This window comes from Triturus cristatus, chromosome 6 (genome assembly GCF_964204655.1).
Source record: "Triturus cristatus chromosome 6, aTriCri1.1, whole genome shotgun sequence".
NCBI lineage: Eukaryota > Metazoa > Chordata > Amphibia > Caudata > Salamandridae > Triturus > Triturus cristatus.
In genome coordinates, this window is record NC_140589.1 from 1,596,075,798 (window position 1) to 1,596,092,403 (window position 16,606).

The window sequence follows — 16,606 nt, forward strand, 5'->3', positions numbered from 1 at the left end:
TATGGGCAGGATGCAGTGTATTTAAAAAGTAGGGCATGTACTATTGTGCTTTACATGTCCTGGTAGTGAAATAGTTCACTACAGCAATGCCTTTCTCTCCCATAGGTTAGCATCAAGAGTGAGAATGTTGTTACTTTAACAATTTTGTGCCTTTGGCTGTCTCTGAATACAAGTCTGGGTTAGGACGACAGTTTGCCTGTTCGTGCATTCACTCTAGATATTCACACGAGGGAGCTGAGGTGTGCCCTGCATATCCTGATGGCCCATCACCAGGCTGATGGGTCTTCCTGAGCTAGAGTGGTGGGAGGAGTTGACACTGACACCTGAATAGGGCTTTGCCTGTCCACACAAAACGAAGCATCCACCCCCTGTAGTGTATCTGGAGCAAGGGCAGGGAAAGGCAGGGTCTTATGCACTACAAAGAGTTTCCTTTGAAGTTTGCCTACTTCAAAGGCAGGCTAAAATGAGTATAAGTACTGGACCTGTGACCATATTCTCAGAACATTTCTGGACTGAAGACATTCTGCCAGGAAGAAGAGCTGGATAAGCTGTCAGGAGGGTCTGTCACTTTGATGTTTGCTTTGCTATGTTGGCCTGCTGCTTTGCTGCTTCTGTCCTGGGAGTGAAAGGACTGCACTTTGCTCTCTGTATACTACTTCCAAGGTTCTCCAAGGCCTTGAGTTGAGCTTGCCTCCTGTTAAGAAGTCTCTGAGCCATCAAAGACTTCACCTGCCAGTACCGGGGCTCGTCTGCTGGGAGTCCTGACTTGGCAAGTTGTGCCAAATTCAGTTCCTGGGCCCTTGGAAGTGAATTCTGGTGATTTCAAGAAGAAAATCCACGCATCAACTGCGGCATTCCGAACGACACATCGCTGCAAAACTTGATGCATCGCTGCTGCCAGCGCTGGAGTGTGGTCCCCGCTTGACGCAATGACCACGGATTACAACGCAGGCCCCAGCTTTCAATTGCAGTGCATCCGAAGAAGCCCCTGCAGAGTAGTCCTCAGCAGTGTGTAGCACAGAGGGCAAGTGTTTTTGACAAAATATTTACAGCGTCTAGTGTGGAACACTGCCGTCGAACTATTCAATTCTGCAATCCTGGAGGTATCCAGCATGAGGAGGCCGCAGCTTAAGACACTGAAGTGTGAGTCGTACTTGCGCGTCAGTGGGCGTAGGCAGGCGTAAACACGTGCACGAGTACGTATTGTTTGAGAAGTTAAAAAGTAGGCCGCCATGTCAGGATGACCCAATGTGTACTCATACTAATTAGAAGGGCCTATAACAAACAAAATGCGCTGTGAAAAAACAGTCCCAATAAATGTAAAGAGTGCCAGTAGCTTATGCATATAAGGACGTTGAGCTGTAAATGTTAAAAAGGCCTACAAAAAACGAAACGCAGGAGAAAAATAATTATGCAGAGGGCCAGTAGCTTATGAATGTAAGGGCGATGGCTATGCAGGGTTGGCCAGAGTGACCAAGCCAAAGTGAAAGAAAATATTTGCCTGAAAAGGCAATGTATGGTACAGACATGTTATCACTCCTTGCATGTATAAGCTACCGGCCCTGTGCCTAATTATTGGGACAATTTTATCTGGCATTTTGTTGTCTGTAGGCCATTTTAACTATTACAGCCCAACGTCTTAATACGTAACCCAACAAGGAGCTACCATTTGATGAGGTATGCCACCCAACTGGATGGGTGAGGGCTTTTGCTTCTGAATATTCATATTCCTCTGACCTGTACCGATTTGGGTATGATACCTATGGGATCATCCATTTTTGTCTCTTCTAAGGAAACAGCATGCTCTTTGTGGATTGATTCGTATAGAAGAACATGTATGCTGGACCTGAATAAGCTTCTAGTCTTTCTGTTTTTGAAGGTTAATGTGAAATATGAGCCTTCAATTCCTAGCGTCAGATACCTGCAGTGGCAGATGCGCACACTGGAGCTTGCAGCACTGCTCTCTTGAAGGCGATCCTTACCCTTGCATCAAGACTCCTGTTGTAGTCAAACCCCAGAAGGAGGATTCTCAAATTAGGTGGGCGTCTTCGGTACAGAAGTGCCTTGGGTGCTAGTTTCACCTGGAAACTGCTGATCTCCAAACTCATAGTGCCTTAAGGAACAAAGATTCAGAGCTCCGCTGTCTCTGGCCTACCAGGATACCGGAATGCAATCCTCACTCTGTCAGAGTATGTACCATAAATGTTTTCGGTGCTGAAAGTTATTAATGGCTCAAGTGAACACAGGCTTTGCAGTATATAATGCACCTTCCAACGCACCCTCTGGTAGCCGATGTTCTTTACGATACATCTTTGTAGACAGAACTTCAGACCTTATGTTGCTCTTACTATGAAACTTGCTGATGCTTTAAGGGCAAAACTGGAAAGGAATGTGATTCAACACTACCTTTCCCCACAAGTCATTCTCATACGACAATCCCTCAAAATCTTCAGCTGTTTTATGGTTCTTTTCTGTTTTGAGGGATGTGAATCCGGTCCTCAGATCAAGCGACTGTCTTCAACAGCATGCCGGTCCCAGAGCTCAGAAAATATGTTAAAACTTGATAGCAGAAGAAAACAGTCTGAAGTGAAGTTTTTGTTTTGGTGAACTGCGCGTTTTGGGAGGGATCACAAGTCACCTCAAAACTTCTTTTTCAAAGAAAAACAGCTTGTAATGTCCGCACCCAACACTATACGTCTGGAGTATGCTCGCATGTGATCTAAAGCATATCATGCTGCAAACTTAAATTTCCTTTTTTTAACGTTTGCAACCTTTCTGTTTAGCTGAAAGACAATCCACTGAAAAGTAAGAGTTACAGAGTTTATAGGGTAATTACTATTCGCCAAAATCAATGGTCTAGTGGAATCAAGAGGGTCTTGGTGGGTTATTCACTGTGAAACCCCAGCAAGCTCTACAGATTACAAAGCAGCTTGATAAGGGAATGGCTACCAAGCCATACATTTGCAACAGCACCTGTCAAAGGCAAATTGAAGAAAAACATACTTTGAATAGATTGGAGGGATGCCAATTCAGAACATTACTGCGTTGAAATCAGTCCAACTAAGCAAACTTGCAATGGCAGAAAGGTAGGTGGCCAGAGTAAAAAAAAAAAAAAACCAGGTTTTAGAGTTAGCTGGACATGTTTGCTGACACTGAAGAACAGTATGCAGCGGTGAAGTAACTAAGCAGAGTGCAATGGAATCCCTCAAACCAAAGATAAAAATCTCCTAGGGTTAGAAATGTGTTACCAAGTGAAAAGTGAGAGGAAGCAAAGTTGGAAAATTGAGAACTGGATTCGGTGGTTCATAAATTGGTATGATGAATAGGGACACTTTGGCTTTGGACCAGGTTAAAGGAGTAATGGGTTTGCAAGAGAAGTCCAAGATGTTGACTCCACCTCGGTTTCAGTAAAAGTATCCACTCACACACACACATTCTGTTTTCAAGGAATGTTTAACACAGCAAATCAATTATTATACATTTGTTGAACGCTAGCACAAAAACAAAACCATGAAATGAGTCTATACTTAACACAAATATTTGGTGTGAATGACAAGTGTGCGCAGTGGACAGGGAGCTTTCAAATAGTACATGCAGCATACTTTGCTTTTCTTGCCCTTAGTTTCTGTCGCTGTAAGTTCCTCCTGGAGTAATTCCACCCTCTTAGCAAGCTGCTGATTTCGGAATGTCAGACTTTCCATTTCCTGCTCCTGTTTCCGCATCGATTGCTCCTTCATCTTGAGCTGTTCCTGTAAGAGCAAGGTACACATTACACATTTGGTAAAATGTATAAACAGCTCCTGGAATAAGTGCTGTGCCTAGCTTTCCTCCCACTCAAACCTACCTCTTGAGCAGATATGTTCTCTTTAACTAGCCCTCGGTGAAGTGCACAGATAATCCCCATTTGCCCTCTGTTGCTTTTTCAATTACAAATATGTTCTTGTCCCACCTACCCCACCTGAAGGACCCACACATTTTTTTTTACATCCAAAGATATACCCACTTACTCCCTCATTTTCTTATCACAAGATTGGAGCTCTCATTCTAGAATGTTCTTCACCCCCTCCCAAGTATATGTTCTTGTAAAAGGTCCAGTCGGATCAGTGAAATAATAAAAGTGGAAATATGTGAAAAACATAGTCATGGTGATACAGCGAAAAAGTGGGTGGTCAGAGTTGAGCATTGTAGTGCAGGCAGTGTAGAGAAAATGATGGTGGTTAGCATATGGATCCGTGTGTAGAGCAGTTGCCTGCAGGGTTTGTGGAGCGTCCTATGCCGGCTGAATGGAATGACCCACTGGGAGTGCAGCTTGTGGCCTGCTGAGTGCGCAGATGGCGGCTGAACCGCAGGGTGCTAGTTGGCCATACAGGTGTTTATAGAGTTACCCGAATGAAGAGCAACACATGGTCCAAAGGGGGAGTTGAGGTACAAAGTGTGGAGGGTGTAGATGTGGTGTAAAGGGCTATGGGTCTGCAGTAAAGGGAAGATCAAAGTATTTCACATATGGGACTAGGGGTGTATGAAACAGGACTGGGAGTGTGCAGCACCAGAAGGCTGCGAGTGCACAGCACAGGATGTCTGGAGGTGTCCTGAAAGAGCTAGATTGTGGAGGCACGGGTGGGAATTACGCGCACAGCAAAATGGTTGGGGCTGTGTAGACGGGGAGGGCTGGGGAAGTACATATTGGAAAGCATGGCATTTGTACCACCAGGGAAGGGGAACATGCCCAACACAGAGGTGGTATATCAGTGTGAATCACATGAGGGAATGGGGTGTTTGACACAGGGCCCAGTATTGAGTTGCACAGATTGATGGGGGTATGCCTATACAGGCCTTGAGGTATGTGCCACGTGGGACTTTAGCGGGAGCTACACACAGAGCTTGGATGCACCGGAGGCCTAAAAGTGTGCAACACAGGCAGGCTGAGATTGTGCGACAAAGGGTGGCTGAGAGTATAGGGTCACAGGGTGGCTGATAGTATAGGGTCACAGGATGACTGGGAGAGTGGGGCACGGTGTGGCTTAGAGTGTGATGCACAGTGGGGTCAAAGGTGGCTAAACCTGTGTAGCAAGGGTGGTAAATGTGTGCAGCACACATGTGCTGAAGGTGTAGAGTGAAGGAGTGCAGCATGGGGAGAGTGAATGAGTGCAGCATGGGGAGAGTGAAGGAGTGCAGCACGGGGAGAGTGAAGGAGTGCAGCACGGGGAGAGTGAAGGAGTGCAGCACGGGGAGAGTGAAGGAGTGCAGCACGGGGAGAGTGAAGGAGTGCAGCACGGGGAGAGTGAAGGAGTGCAGCACAGGAGAGTGAAGGAGTGCAGCACGGGGAGAGTGAAGGAGTGCAGCACGGGGAGAGTGAAGGAGTGCAGCACGGGGAGAGTGAAGGAGTGCAGCACGGGGAGAGTGAAGGAGTGCAGCACGGGGAGAGTGAAGGAGTGCAGCATGGGGAGAGTGAAGGAGTGCAGCACGGGGAGAGTGAAGGAGTGCAGCACGGGGAGAGTGAAGGAGTGCAGCACGGGGAGAGTGAAGGAGTGCAGCACGGGGAGAGTGAAGGAGTGCAGCACGGGGAGAGTGAAGGAGTGCAGCAGGGGGAGAGTGAAGGAGTGCAGCAGGGGGAGAGTGAAGGAGTGCAGCATGGGGGAGAGTGAAGGAGTGCAGCATGGGGAGCTAAGAGTCTGCAGCACAGTAGACCTGAGGTTGTGCGACACAGAGAGATTGATGGTGTGCATTACATGGCGACTGAGTGTGTTCAGTACAGGAAGACTGAGAAAAGCAGCACAGGGGGACTGAGGGAAGCATCACAGGGGGACTGAGGAAAGCAGCACAGGGGGACTGAGGAAAGCAGCACAGGGGGACTGAGGAAAGCAGCACAGGGGAACTGAGGGAAACATCACAGGGGAACTGAGGGAAACATCACAGGGGGACTGAGGAAAGCAGCACAGGGGGACTGAGGAAAACATCACAGGGGGACTGAGGGAAACATCACAGGGGGACTGAGGAAAGCAGCACAGGGGGACTGAGGGAAACATTACAGGGGGACTGAGGGAAACATTACAGGGGGACTGAGGGAAACATCACAGGGGGACTGGGGGAAGCAGCACAGGGGGGCTGAGGGAAGCAGCACTGGGGGACTAAGGAAAGCAGCACAGGGGGACTGAGGGAAACATCACAGGGGGACTGAGGAAAACATCACAGGGGGACTGAGGGAAGCAGCACAGGGGGACTGAGGGAAGCAGCACAGGGGGACTGAGGGAAGCAGCACAGGGGGACTGAGGGAAACATCACAGGGGGACTGAGGGAAACATCACAGGGGGACTGAGGGAAACATCACAGGGGGACTGAGGGAAACATCACAGGGGGACTGAGGGAAACATCACAGGGGGACTGAGGGAAACATCACAGGGGGACTGAGGGAAACATCACAGGGGGACTGGGGGAAACATCACAGGGGGACTGGGGGAAACATCACAGGGGGACTGAGGGAAACATCACAGGGGGACTGAGGGAAACATCACAGGGGGACTGAGGGAAACATCACAGGGGGACTGAGGGAAACATCACAGGGGGACTGAGGGAAGCAGCACAGGGGGACTGAGGGAAGCAGCACAGGGGGACTGAGGGAAGCAGCACAGGGGGACTGAGGGAAGCAGCACAGGGGGACTGAGGGAAGCAGCACAGGGGGACTGAGGGAAGCAGCACAGGGGGACTGAGGGAAGCAGCACAGGGGGGCTGAGGGAAGCAGCACAGGGGGGCTGAGGGAAGCAGCACAGGGGGGCTGAGGGAAGCAGCACAGGGGGGCTGAGGGAAGCAGCACAGGGGGACTGAGGGAAACATCACAGGGGGACTGAGGGAAACATCACAGGGGGACTGAGGAAAGCAGCACAGGCGTACTGAGGGAAGCAGCACAGGCGTACTGAGGGAAGCAGCACAGGGGGACTGAGGAAAGCAGCAAAGGGGGGCTGAGGAAAGCAGCACAGGGGGGCTGAGGAAAGCAGCACAGGGTGACTGGGGGAAGCAGCACAGGGGACTGAGGGAAGCAGCACAGGGGGACTGAGGGAAACATCACAGGGGGACTGAGGGAAACATCACAGGGGGACTGAGGGAAACATCACCGGGGGACTGAGGGAAACATCACAGGGGGACTGAGGGAAACATCACAGGGGGACTGAGGAAAGCAGCACAGGGGGACTGAGGAAAGCAGCACAGGGGGACTGAGGAAAGCAGCACAGGGGGACTGAGGAAAGCAGCACAGGGGGACTGAGGAAAGCAGCACAGGGGGACTGAGGGAAACATCACAGGGGGACTGAGGAAAGCAGCACAGGGGGACTGAGGAAAGCAGCACAGGGGGACTGAGGGAAACATCACAGGGGGACTGAGGGAAACATCACAGGGGGACTGAGGGAAACATCACAGGGGGACTGAGGGAAACATCACAGGGGGACTGAGGGAAACATCACAGGGGGGCTGAGGGAAGCAGCACAGGGGGACTGAGGAAAGCAGCAGAGAGGGACTGAGGGAAACATCACAGGGGGACTGAGGGAAACATCACAGGGGGACTGCGGGAAGCAGCACAGGGGGGCTGAGGAAAGCAGCACAGGGGGACTGAGGAAAGCAGCACAGGGGGACTGAGGGAAGCAGCACAGGGGGACTGAGGGAAGCAGCACAGGAGGACTGAGGGAAACATCACAGGGGGACTGAGGGAAGCAGCACAGGGGGACTGAGGATGCTCAGCCCATGGCATGCGCTGGGGTGTAAGCCATGAGGCTGTCTGTGTGCAGAACTGGGTAGAGTACATGCAGTAAAGGGTCAAGTTGTGCAGAACGAGGCTGTGGGTGCGCTGCACAGAAGTCTTATGCAACACAAGGATAAGAGGAATGTTTATAAATCGAACCACTGATGTTAAGCATTCCTTTATGCTAAAGTCCTGAATCCAGGCTATCTGCGGCTCCCATCAACTGACTCGAAACTGGCCCAGGAAAGAAAACATCTGGTAAATATTAAAATGTTATGACAAATTATCTTCTAAGCACCAGTTTTCTCATTTCAAAGTTATTCCATTCCATTGAAATTGTGGCTTGTTTCAGGCTCACACAGAATTTTTAAAATTGCCCTATGACCACCGCAATCATATTATCTGAGAAGCAGAAAGGGAACTGTAATGAGTATCTGCTCTAATGCCAAAGCCTTCATTCTGCTCTCCTGTGAATGATTCACTTTCACCCAACCTCCAGTGTGGTAGGCTGAATGTGGTTTATAAGTAAATATGAAGTACGCCTCCATTGTCTAAAGTTCACAAAGCTCATATAACTTTGTACTAGAAGGGGCTTTACTGGATCCAATTAAATGTCACACAACAGAGAATCCTCTCCAATAACCAACCCCTTCTCCCATCCCTGGAGTGGAGAAAAGACAGCACAGTGACGTGCAGGTTCAACCTACACGGAGTAGCGACATTATAAACGCCATTTTACGTTGCCAGAGCATGTAGACTGTAACACTTTAATGGCCTATGTATCCTTTTGTCAGGTCAAAGTCAAATGAAAGAGATCCTTAGGAAAACAAATACAAAATGGCTGTAAACTCCTGTGTATACTCGGTCAATAACACTTTAATGAACACAGCCCCGTGTTTAAAGAGCTACTGTGAATTTACAAGAACAGTGCAGCTGCTCCATCCAAGCAAAGCAGACTACCAGAGTCAATAAAATGCGCACCTTCTCCAGCAGACATATTGTAAGATCTTGGTCTAAGTCAGTGGGATTAAAAAAATGTCGGGAGCACTCTGAAAGGGGAATAACCAAAGAAGCACAATTGGAAATAATGCTTAAGAGGTATGGCCTTTATAATTGAGGATGTGGCTTAGAATAAGTGAACTAAAACCATGTGCTTCTCTCAGCATGCCACTTGACCAGAATTTGGTTGCCTGTGAACGTTCCGTTAATGCATCCACACATATTGTATAATAACAAACGCTTGACCAAAGCAAGCAAGACCTTTTGGCTTTGCCAATGCTTGTTAGAAGTATCAGCTAAATGATTTAACAACAATGATTTTGTTGTGAATAAATATTATTGAAAAAGTTTAAATTCTGAAAATTTGGGAGTGGGACAGTGAAATAAATATTTCCTTTGACAACCTCACATTTCCTCCTTGCCATACTTGCTTCAATTCCTTATGACATTCCTGCCTCAGGAACACAAATCAGTAAAAACTTCAGCATTTAAAAACCTTGTTCCCGCTCGTCACATCCTGTCCGTTTGTGTCTTTCGGACATATCTGGACTTGGTTGTGTGAGGAGCATGACTGCAGCGAGGTTCAGCTGTTTTGTTGGTGAGTGACGGCAAAATGGTGCTAGCACGCCTCTCTATGGCTATTCCCCCCCCCCCCCCCCCCCCCCAACTGTTCTTCTGTGTGTGCGGCAGCAGCCAGCTGGGACAAGGTTTGGTGGGCGGCAGACGCTGGAATTCTGGATTGTGGTGGGAGCGTGCAGAGTGTGCTTTAGCAACAACGGATAGGAGGCAGCAGAGTACCTCCGAATTTGGCTATAATCAAATAGTGCTCAGGTAAGGAAAGGGTGCTTGCTTTTTGAGGAAGCAGAACATTCATGGCCCTTGATTGTTTGGCCATTGGATCAAGGCAGGTGAATGGCAGTAGCCTGTTAATTTGTGTTCTGATTGGTGAGTAAGAATTCTATGTCAGGACCAGAGGCGAGGATTATGCTTTAAGGTCTTTACTTCATTCATGCCAACATTCACAGCAGCCATATAACAAGTATCACAATATGAAAACTAACATCCCCAGAAATGCATGGGTGGTTAGAACAAAATGCAAGATCCAATCAGAGAAAAGTCCCAACAAAGTCCATCTTCACTGTTTATTCTGCCTCTTTCCTTCGCTGCTCAGCAGCTGCAGATAAGTGTTTCTCTCTTCTCTTTTGACATATGATATAATAGTGCAATTATTATTATGAGATTGTGTTTTTTCTCACTGATTGCTGCTATTGTGGATTTTCCCTAACAGCTCAAGCCGTAGGAGCTTCCCTACACTCCTAACGCAGCGGTTAATTTCCCCCTTTTTAGGTTGAGCTTTGACCTGTTGTATCTCTTCTGTGGGCTTTTGCAGATCCACTAATTGCCATTGGTTGCTATGTGTGGCATTTAGAAATGCTGGATTGTTATTGGTGCAGTTGTGAAAATGTCCCTCCTTTGTGTGCTTAATTCCCTCCCTGGCGATTTCACCCACACTGTACAGGGTGTGATGGCCTCTTCTCCCTCCTCCTATATGGACACTGCAGCCTTATACACAGCTTGGTGCCCTCCCACATTGCTGCTCCCCGCTGCACGGGTCTTCATAAGTGCTCCTCGTTCACACAGCGTGTTTATAATTGTTGCAGCTCACCCACCTACATGTTTTTAAACAATTGTAACATACTTAAACTCCCAGCGTGGCACCCGTTTCATGAGCGCAGTGCTTTATCTTTTACTTGTTGTAGTAAGGGCTCATGTTTCCGAGCTCCGACGTCCCTGTAAGCCTGTAAATTCCATTGCTGGTACCAGCCTTTTTATTTTGGTGTTTTCCTTCCCACAGTCATTTATATTCAGATCTGTTCAGAAGATCCGTAGGAGATGGGGGGAGGGGGCAAAAGGTGCACAGAGCAGCAGCGCTGAATATCGGCCGGAGACCCAGAAGAGCAGGTCAGCACTCTTACCTAGTACAGGAAGCATTTGATATGGGAAGGGGAGGGAACACTCAGAGGGCCAGAATAACATACTTGCTAATGCTCCTCTATGTTGGGCTTTCCGAAAGCCATCCCTTTTTACATGTTTCCGAAGAAAGGCTCGCTGCAAGGGGTGCTGTCCCACTTAGGACAGACTTTTGGCAAGTCTGGCTACGTCTGTCTGGTTGTCCGTCTGCATTTCTGCCTAATGTAGATATTTGTCACTCTCTAATCTGACCTCTTATGGAGAGTTTTTGTAGTAATCAGGATTCATAATTCAGTGTAGTAAGTGTCAGTGAGGGGCCCCAGCACCCACACTGAGAGCTCGCCGCTGAAGTGAGAGTAGGTACAGTACAGACTGAACATGCAGTTCTTCTCTAAAGTGTTGTGTTTTAATGACTTTGCAGCTTGTATGTTTTTTCCAAGATTTTAACTCATGTAAATGTGTAATTGACATCCCTTTCTAACTACAACAGTCTATGATGTATATTATGGGCCTTCGCCAACAATAATTTGAAACTTGCTGGTGGAAACCTTAAGCTGTATTGTATTGTTATTTGTATCACACTTTCCATACCCCTTGCGAGGCATAAAAGCATTATAGATTTTCTGACTCGGCTTGTTTTTATCATAAGGTGAACGAAGTAACTACCTCATGTTACTTCTAACACACATGCATATTTGATTCTATTATGTGAATAATGTCTGTGTTTTGCTCTGTACATGAAGACACTGGTAGCCATGTTGTAAGTTTCTAAGTGTTCTTTATTGGTTTCAGTTCCAGACAATATCAGTCTTAGTTCAGCCATGTACCAGCTCCTACACCAGCCCCACCAGGAGCAGCCTGCCTAGCTGCTCAGCCCATCTCCAACTGTCATCCACACATCCACTCAGGCACCCAGGCATTCCACGCATCACAGTCACACCAACATTCTGTCACCATTTGTCACTCTGGCTGAGCAGCTAGGAAGACCTAGGCTGATTACAATTAAATGTAATACTCAGGATATAACATTATCCCTTTCCTTTTAAAATGAAAACAAAGATTACAATACTAAAGCAGAGAACTATACACAAGAGAAGCAGTAATGTTCGCAACTCAAGGATGCAACTAAAAGTAAAACATCACAAAAGAGAAAACAATGCAAATAAAGAAAAGATGGGCAAAACACGACATATAAAAACATACATCAAAATTCCCCATCCTCTCTCATGAAGATTAAGTCATATCAAAGCGTGAAATAAATTATCAAATCACAAACGATGTTAAAACGCAGAGAAACAGACTAACACTGCGTACTTTTGGGAAGGAATAAAAATTGTCAAGCAATTTAAATTACAAACTAGCAATAACCCCATCCTTCCCCATGAACATTTATAAATAAAGTAGTGAAGGGTGCACACACCCCACGACAAACACTCGAGGCCAGAAACAGACAACAAGGGTGAACCAACACTACAGATACCCGTGTACCACAATATGGACCACATAGAGGGTACACACAGTGAGGCGCAGGGCGACTTACACACGACCACATCTGAAGCGCGGGGCGACTTACACAGGACAACACGTGATGCGCAGGGTGACTTACAACAACATCTGAAGCGCAGGGCGACTTAAAGAGGACAACACATGAAGCGCAGAGCGACTTACACACATACAAACGGACAAGACGTGCAGCGCAAGACGACTTACCAGCACAACACAAAGAAGTGGGAAACCACCCACCAAGACCAGAACCACCCTCATGTAAGGAGTAACATGTGATGTCCACCCACCAGGAAACTACGACGTCCCAACCATAAACAGTGTAAAACTGTGGCATCACGACATAAAATTGCTGTAAATGTTACATTTCTAACAAACTTTAAAGAATGAGACCTATATTGTTGATACAGTGTAAATAGGCTCTGTCGTAGAACATTACAACAATACAAGAAAATAAAACACTGTAGAACACCAGAAAACTGTGTCCTACGCCGGTGAGCGACCTCTCACCCGAGTACTAATCTAGACACACACTAATAATGTTTTAATTTCACAGCTATGAGATCTTCACATATGTAAAACAGCTGCAACTTGAACTTTTAAAATAACATGTTCAAGATCCAAATGAGGCACAAATATGCTGCTGACAAATAGAGAAAGTAACGTTGCTATTTTGACTCTCATAGATATTTAGACTGACCTCACTAATACTAAAGATGTACAAAACATCATGAATCCAATGTCAATCTGGCCAGTGCAATACAATAGCTGCTGGGCCCCCTTACGATGCGCATCTTTAAACTAAATGTAATCACGTTTCCACTCTGTCAAAGATATATGCCATTGAAATGTCTCTTCTGCTTTGGAAGCTTACCGGCAAAGAAAAAGTTTTGTGAGACTGTCAGACCTCCTTCAAAAGTCGACGTGAGTCTGTCAGTCCTCCTTCAAAAATCGATGCATCCATAACGTATAAATCGCGTTGTCCCCAGACTGCATACCGTCATGTGGAATCTTTATTAACTAGCACAATAGTGCGATTGGCAGCAGGGAGAAAATGCAATAACAAGGTGGAGCGTGCCAGCCCCAAGATGGTGGCATGTTATCGGCGTCATGCCGGGTGGCTCACTGCACGTTGCTGCAATGAAGCGTCCAGAGGCAGCCTGCAGCTCCGTAGGCCCCAGGACGTCATAGAAGATTACACAGCAGCTGTGCGTGATACCAACAGGACGGTAAGGTGCGCAAGGTCTAATTTAAATTTAAAACTTAGGAAAGCAGTTACACACGCTATTGTGTAATTAAGCCATAGTATTTGATGAAAAATCAAATAGAAAAACATAGATCTCACCTTGATAGTCCCCTCATGCCGAAACCGTGTGATAAGGACCTTGTAATGGCAGAGTATCAAAACACGTAGAAGTATGCCAGACCTGTAAATTCATCGTGCAAGTACACGCTGTAACTGTCAAATGTCCAAAGGCTGAGAATAGCCATAATGACTGCAGAGCAAATATCTGTGAAACATGGAAAAAGCTTGAATAAACTTCAACTCATTCCATCAGACTGCATCATATATGCAAAGTCTATCCTCTGAGTCAAACCATAAATCACATCTGTGCAGCCACTCCTAGCAGATTAAATAAACTCCATAGGTCCAGGGCAGACACCATGTAGTGTGCACAACTGTGAAAACACTCCAATCTGTGAGCACTAAAAAAAAACTCTTCACTGACGATGTCTTAGAAAATGTAGAGCCACACCGTTCCAGTGTAGCACCTGTGAATACATTCACAGAGTTAGTATTTACCTCGCCTTTGTACAGCCACAATCCCTTTAAGCCGTAGATACATCCATACGGTAGAGAAACGGAGTGGTAGGGTGAAGTTCAGTCCATTCATACCCTAACATGCAGACCATACCTGTGGTCAGGACCATGGAGTAAGATCAGGCAGGACACAGGTTGGGGCCGTCCGATGACATGGACACTGGTGGGGCTGGCTTGCCTTTTACTCCATTCTGCTTCAGGTATTTTTCTTTTTTTTTCTTTGTAGTTGCGCTGGGTACAATGGTTTCTTTGTAGTCTCTGGGTTTCTGTACAATCCGTAAGTACGCTTGGGTCCAGGTCCGCTCGTCGCCAAAATTATGTTGTGCTCTGTACATGAAGACACTGGTAGCCATGTTGTAAGTTTTTAAGTGTTCTTTATTGGTTCCAGTTCCAGACAATATCAGTCTTAGTTCAGCCATGTACCAGCTCCTACACCAGCCCCACCAGGAGCAGCCTGCTTAGCTGCTCAGTCCATCTCCAACTGTCATCCACACATCCACTCAGGGACCCAGGCATTCCACGCATCACAGTCACACCAACATTCCATCACCATCTGTCACTCTGGCTGAGCAGCTAGGAAGACCTAGGCTGATTACAATTAAATGTAATACTCAGGATCTAACATTATCTGGAAGTTGGAATACTGAACTGGAGCCTTGTAAATGCTATTGGTATCAGGTTTGCTCTGTTATCACCTTTTATATAGCGCTTTGTATCAGTATTATGGCACTGTAATGCTTTCTTAATCAGGTCTCCTTTCATCCAGAGTTTCAGAAGGCCATCAGTTGGTTGTATGTTTGGTGTTGTGTGCTTTGAAGACCGACGTAGCACGTACAGTTTAGAGGAGATTTGTGACTGCTAATGTGAAAGCAAAATGCTTCTCATGTAGAGAGCCTCACAGAAATTCATGGGTGTGGCGAAGGAGTCTGCCCTTTTGCTGCTTACCATGCAAGAAACTGTGTAATTACATATGGCGAATGGTATGTCACCGTGATCCAAGCATCCCATGTCTGTATTTAATATTGGACGTTGCATTTATGTATTTTAGTTCATGCATGGCGAATGGTATGTCACCGTGATCCAAGCAACCCATGTCTATATTTAATATTGGACGTTGCATTTATGTATTTTAGTTCATGCATAGCGCAATGGTGACCCTATTGAAGGATGCTAGTGCACCTGATATAGCTGCGAAAATAGACTAATACACAGCAGAATAAATCTTCAGCCAGGTGAAGAGTGGCAGTTTTAATTGGGAAACGTCGTTTACCCATGCATTTTTTACTCCGCATGGCTTTACCCCACAATTTTTTACCCCGCAATAACTTTAACAACACAGGGCTTTACACCGCAAAACTGTTACAATGCATTCCCCAAAGTAACGCCCCCCTGGAGTTAGAATAGTAATTGCGTTGGAATGGGGAATGCGTTGTAATGAATTGCGTTGTAGAGCCCTGCGTTGTATAAGTTTTTGCGGAGTAAAAAATGTGGGGTAAAGCCATGCGGAGTAAAAAATGTGGGGTAAAGTGTCCTATTCGTTTTAATTACAGCTACAGGGGTGTCTCTTGCTTTTTATTGCCATGTATTTTGGGTAGATTCGGTTTCTGTCCTCATATATTTATAAGATCATTGTGTTGAATGGAAGGTGCTGATATTAGCAAGTAGAAGTAAACAGGAGCTGTATCCTTCCACTTTTTCTGTTATATAGATCTGCATTTTGTAATTTTTATATTTTCAAAACCTTCCTAATTTTATGTTTTAGCACACCTCTTATGTATTACACAATGGCCGCTGTGCATTGCTCGCATACTGGATGGCAGCTGAAGCTGTGCCTCCCTGATGGGTCTACAGAGGTCGGCTGGGCTGTGTTGAGACACCCCAGTGTTCATCAGACGCCCCGTCCTTACACTACCTTCAGACAGCGCAGGTCACAGGGTGAGCACCGTGTTCTCGTGTCCACATTAGGCCACAGTAGTCCTTATAAGTCTGCTGCCACTGACATTGCCCCTTGTTTTCTATCCACGAATGAGAGGGATCGGTGTGGGCAGAAATGGATGGCGCCATCCCACGAAAGCAAGACTGACTTTATAAATCACAATCTGGAGGTTTAATTATACATTTTGAAATTTACAGAGACATGGTAATATAGCATGGCAGATAAAATCTAACCACCAAGAAAGACTAAAATATGTTCTGTTTTCTAAGGCAGTCTTCCTTTGTGGTACATGTGTCACTCTAAATAAAATTTGTGGACGCCTTTTTACAACAACCCGGTATACAAGTGCAGGACAAAGAAAATATAAACGCCACGCATTTGATATGAATGCACACAATAATGCACTCTATAAACGGCAGAAACGATATGCGACCAACAAAGTAAACCCTCAGACGTCAGGGGTTCACATTGTCATCAAGATAAATACGTAAAGTGAAAAAGGGCAGAAACATACAAATTACCTAAGAGAGGATGGGACACAGATGTATAAAACTGAGAGCAGGAATGCTTAGTGAACCAGATGAAGGACTGAAAAAGAACAGGGTCACGATGACAGAGTACAAGTGCCTTCCAAGTTACCTACTGC

General features: G+C 46.3%; 1 protein-coding gene across 1 annotated transcript in view; it reads right to left on the reverse strand.

The window, feature by feature from the left end:
• PPP1R21 (protein phosphatase 1 regulatory subunit 21) overlaps nucleotides 1-16,606 on the reverse strand; it is a 395,061-nt gene that overhangs the window by 323,349 nt on the left and 55,106 nt on the right. Inside the window, exon 3 of the mRNA XM_085612732.1 lies at nucleotides 3,603-3,749. Within this exon, the coding sequence (XP_085468858.1) occupies nucleotides 3,603-3,749 (147 nt within the window). The remainder of the gene's footprint in view (nucleotides 1-3,602; nucleotides 3,750-16,606) is intronic.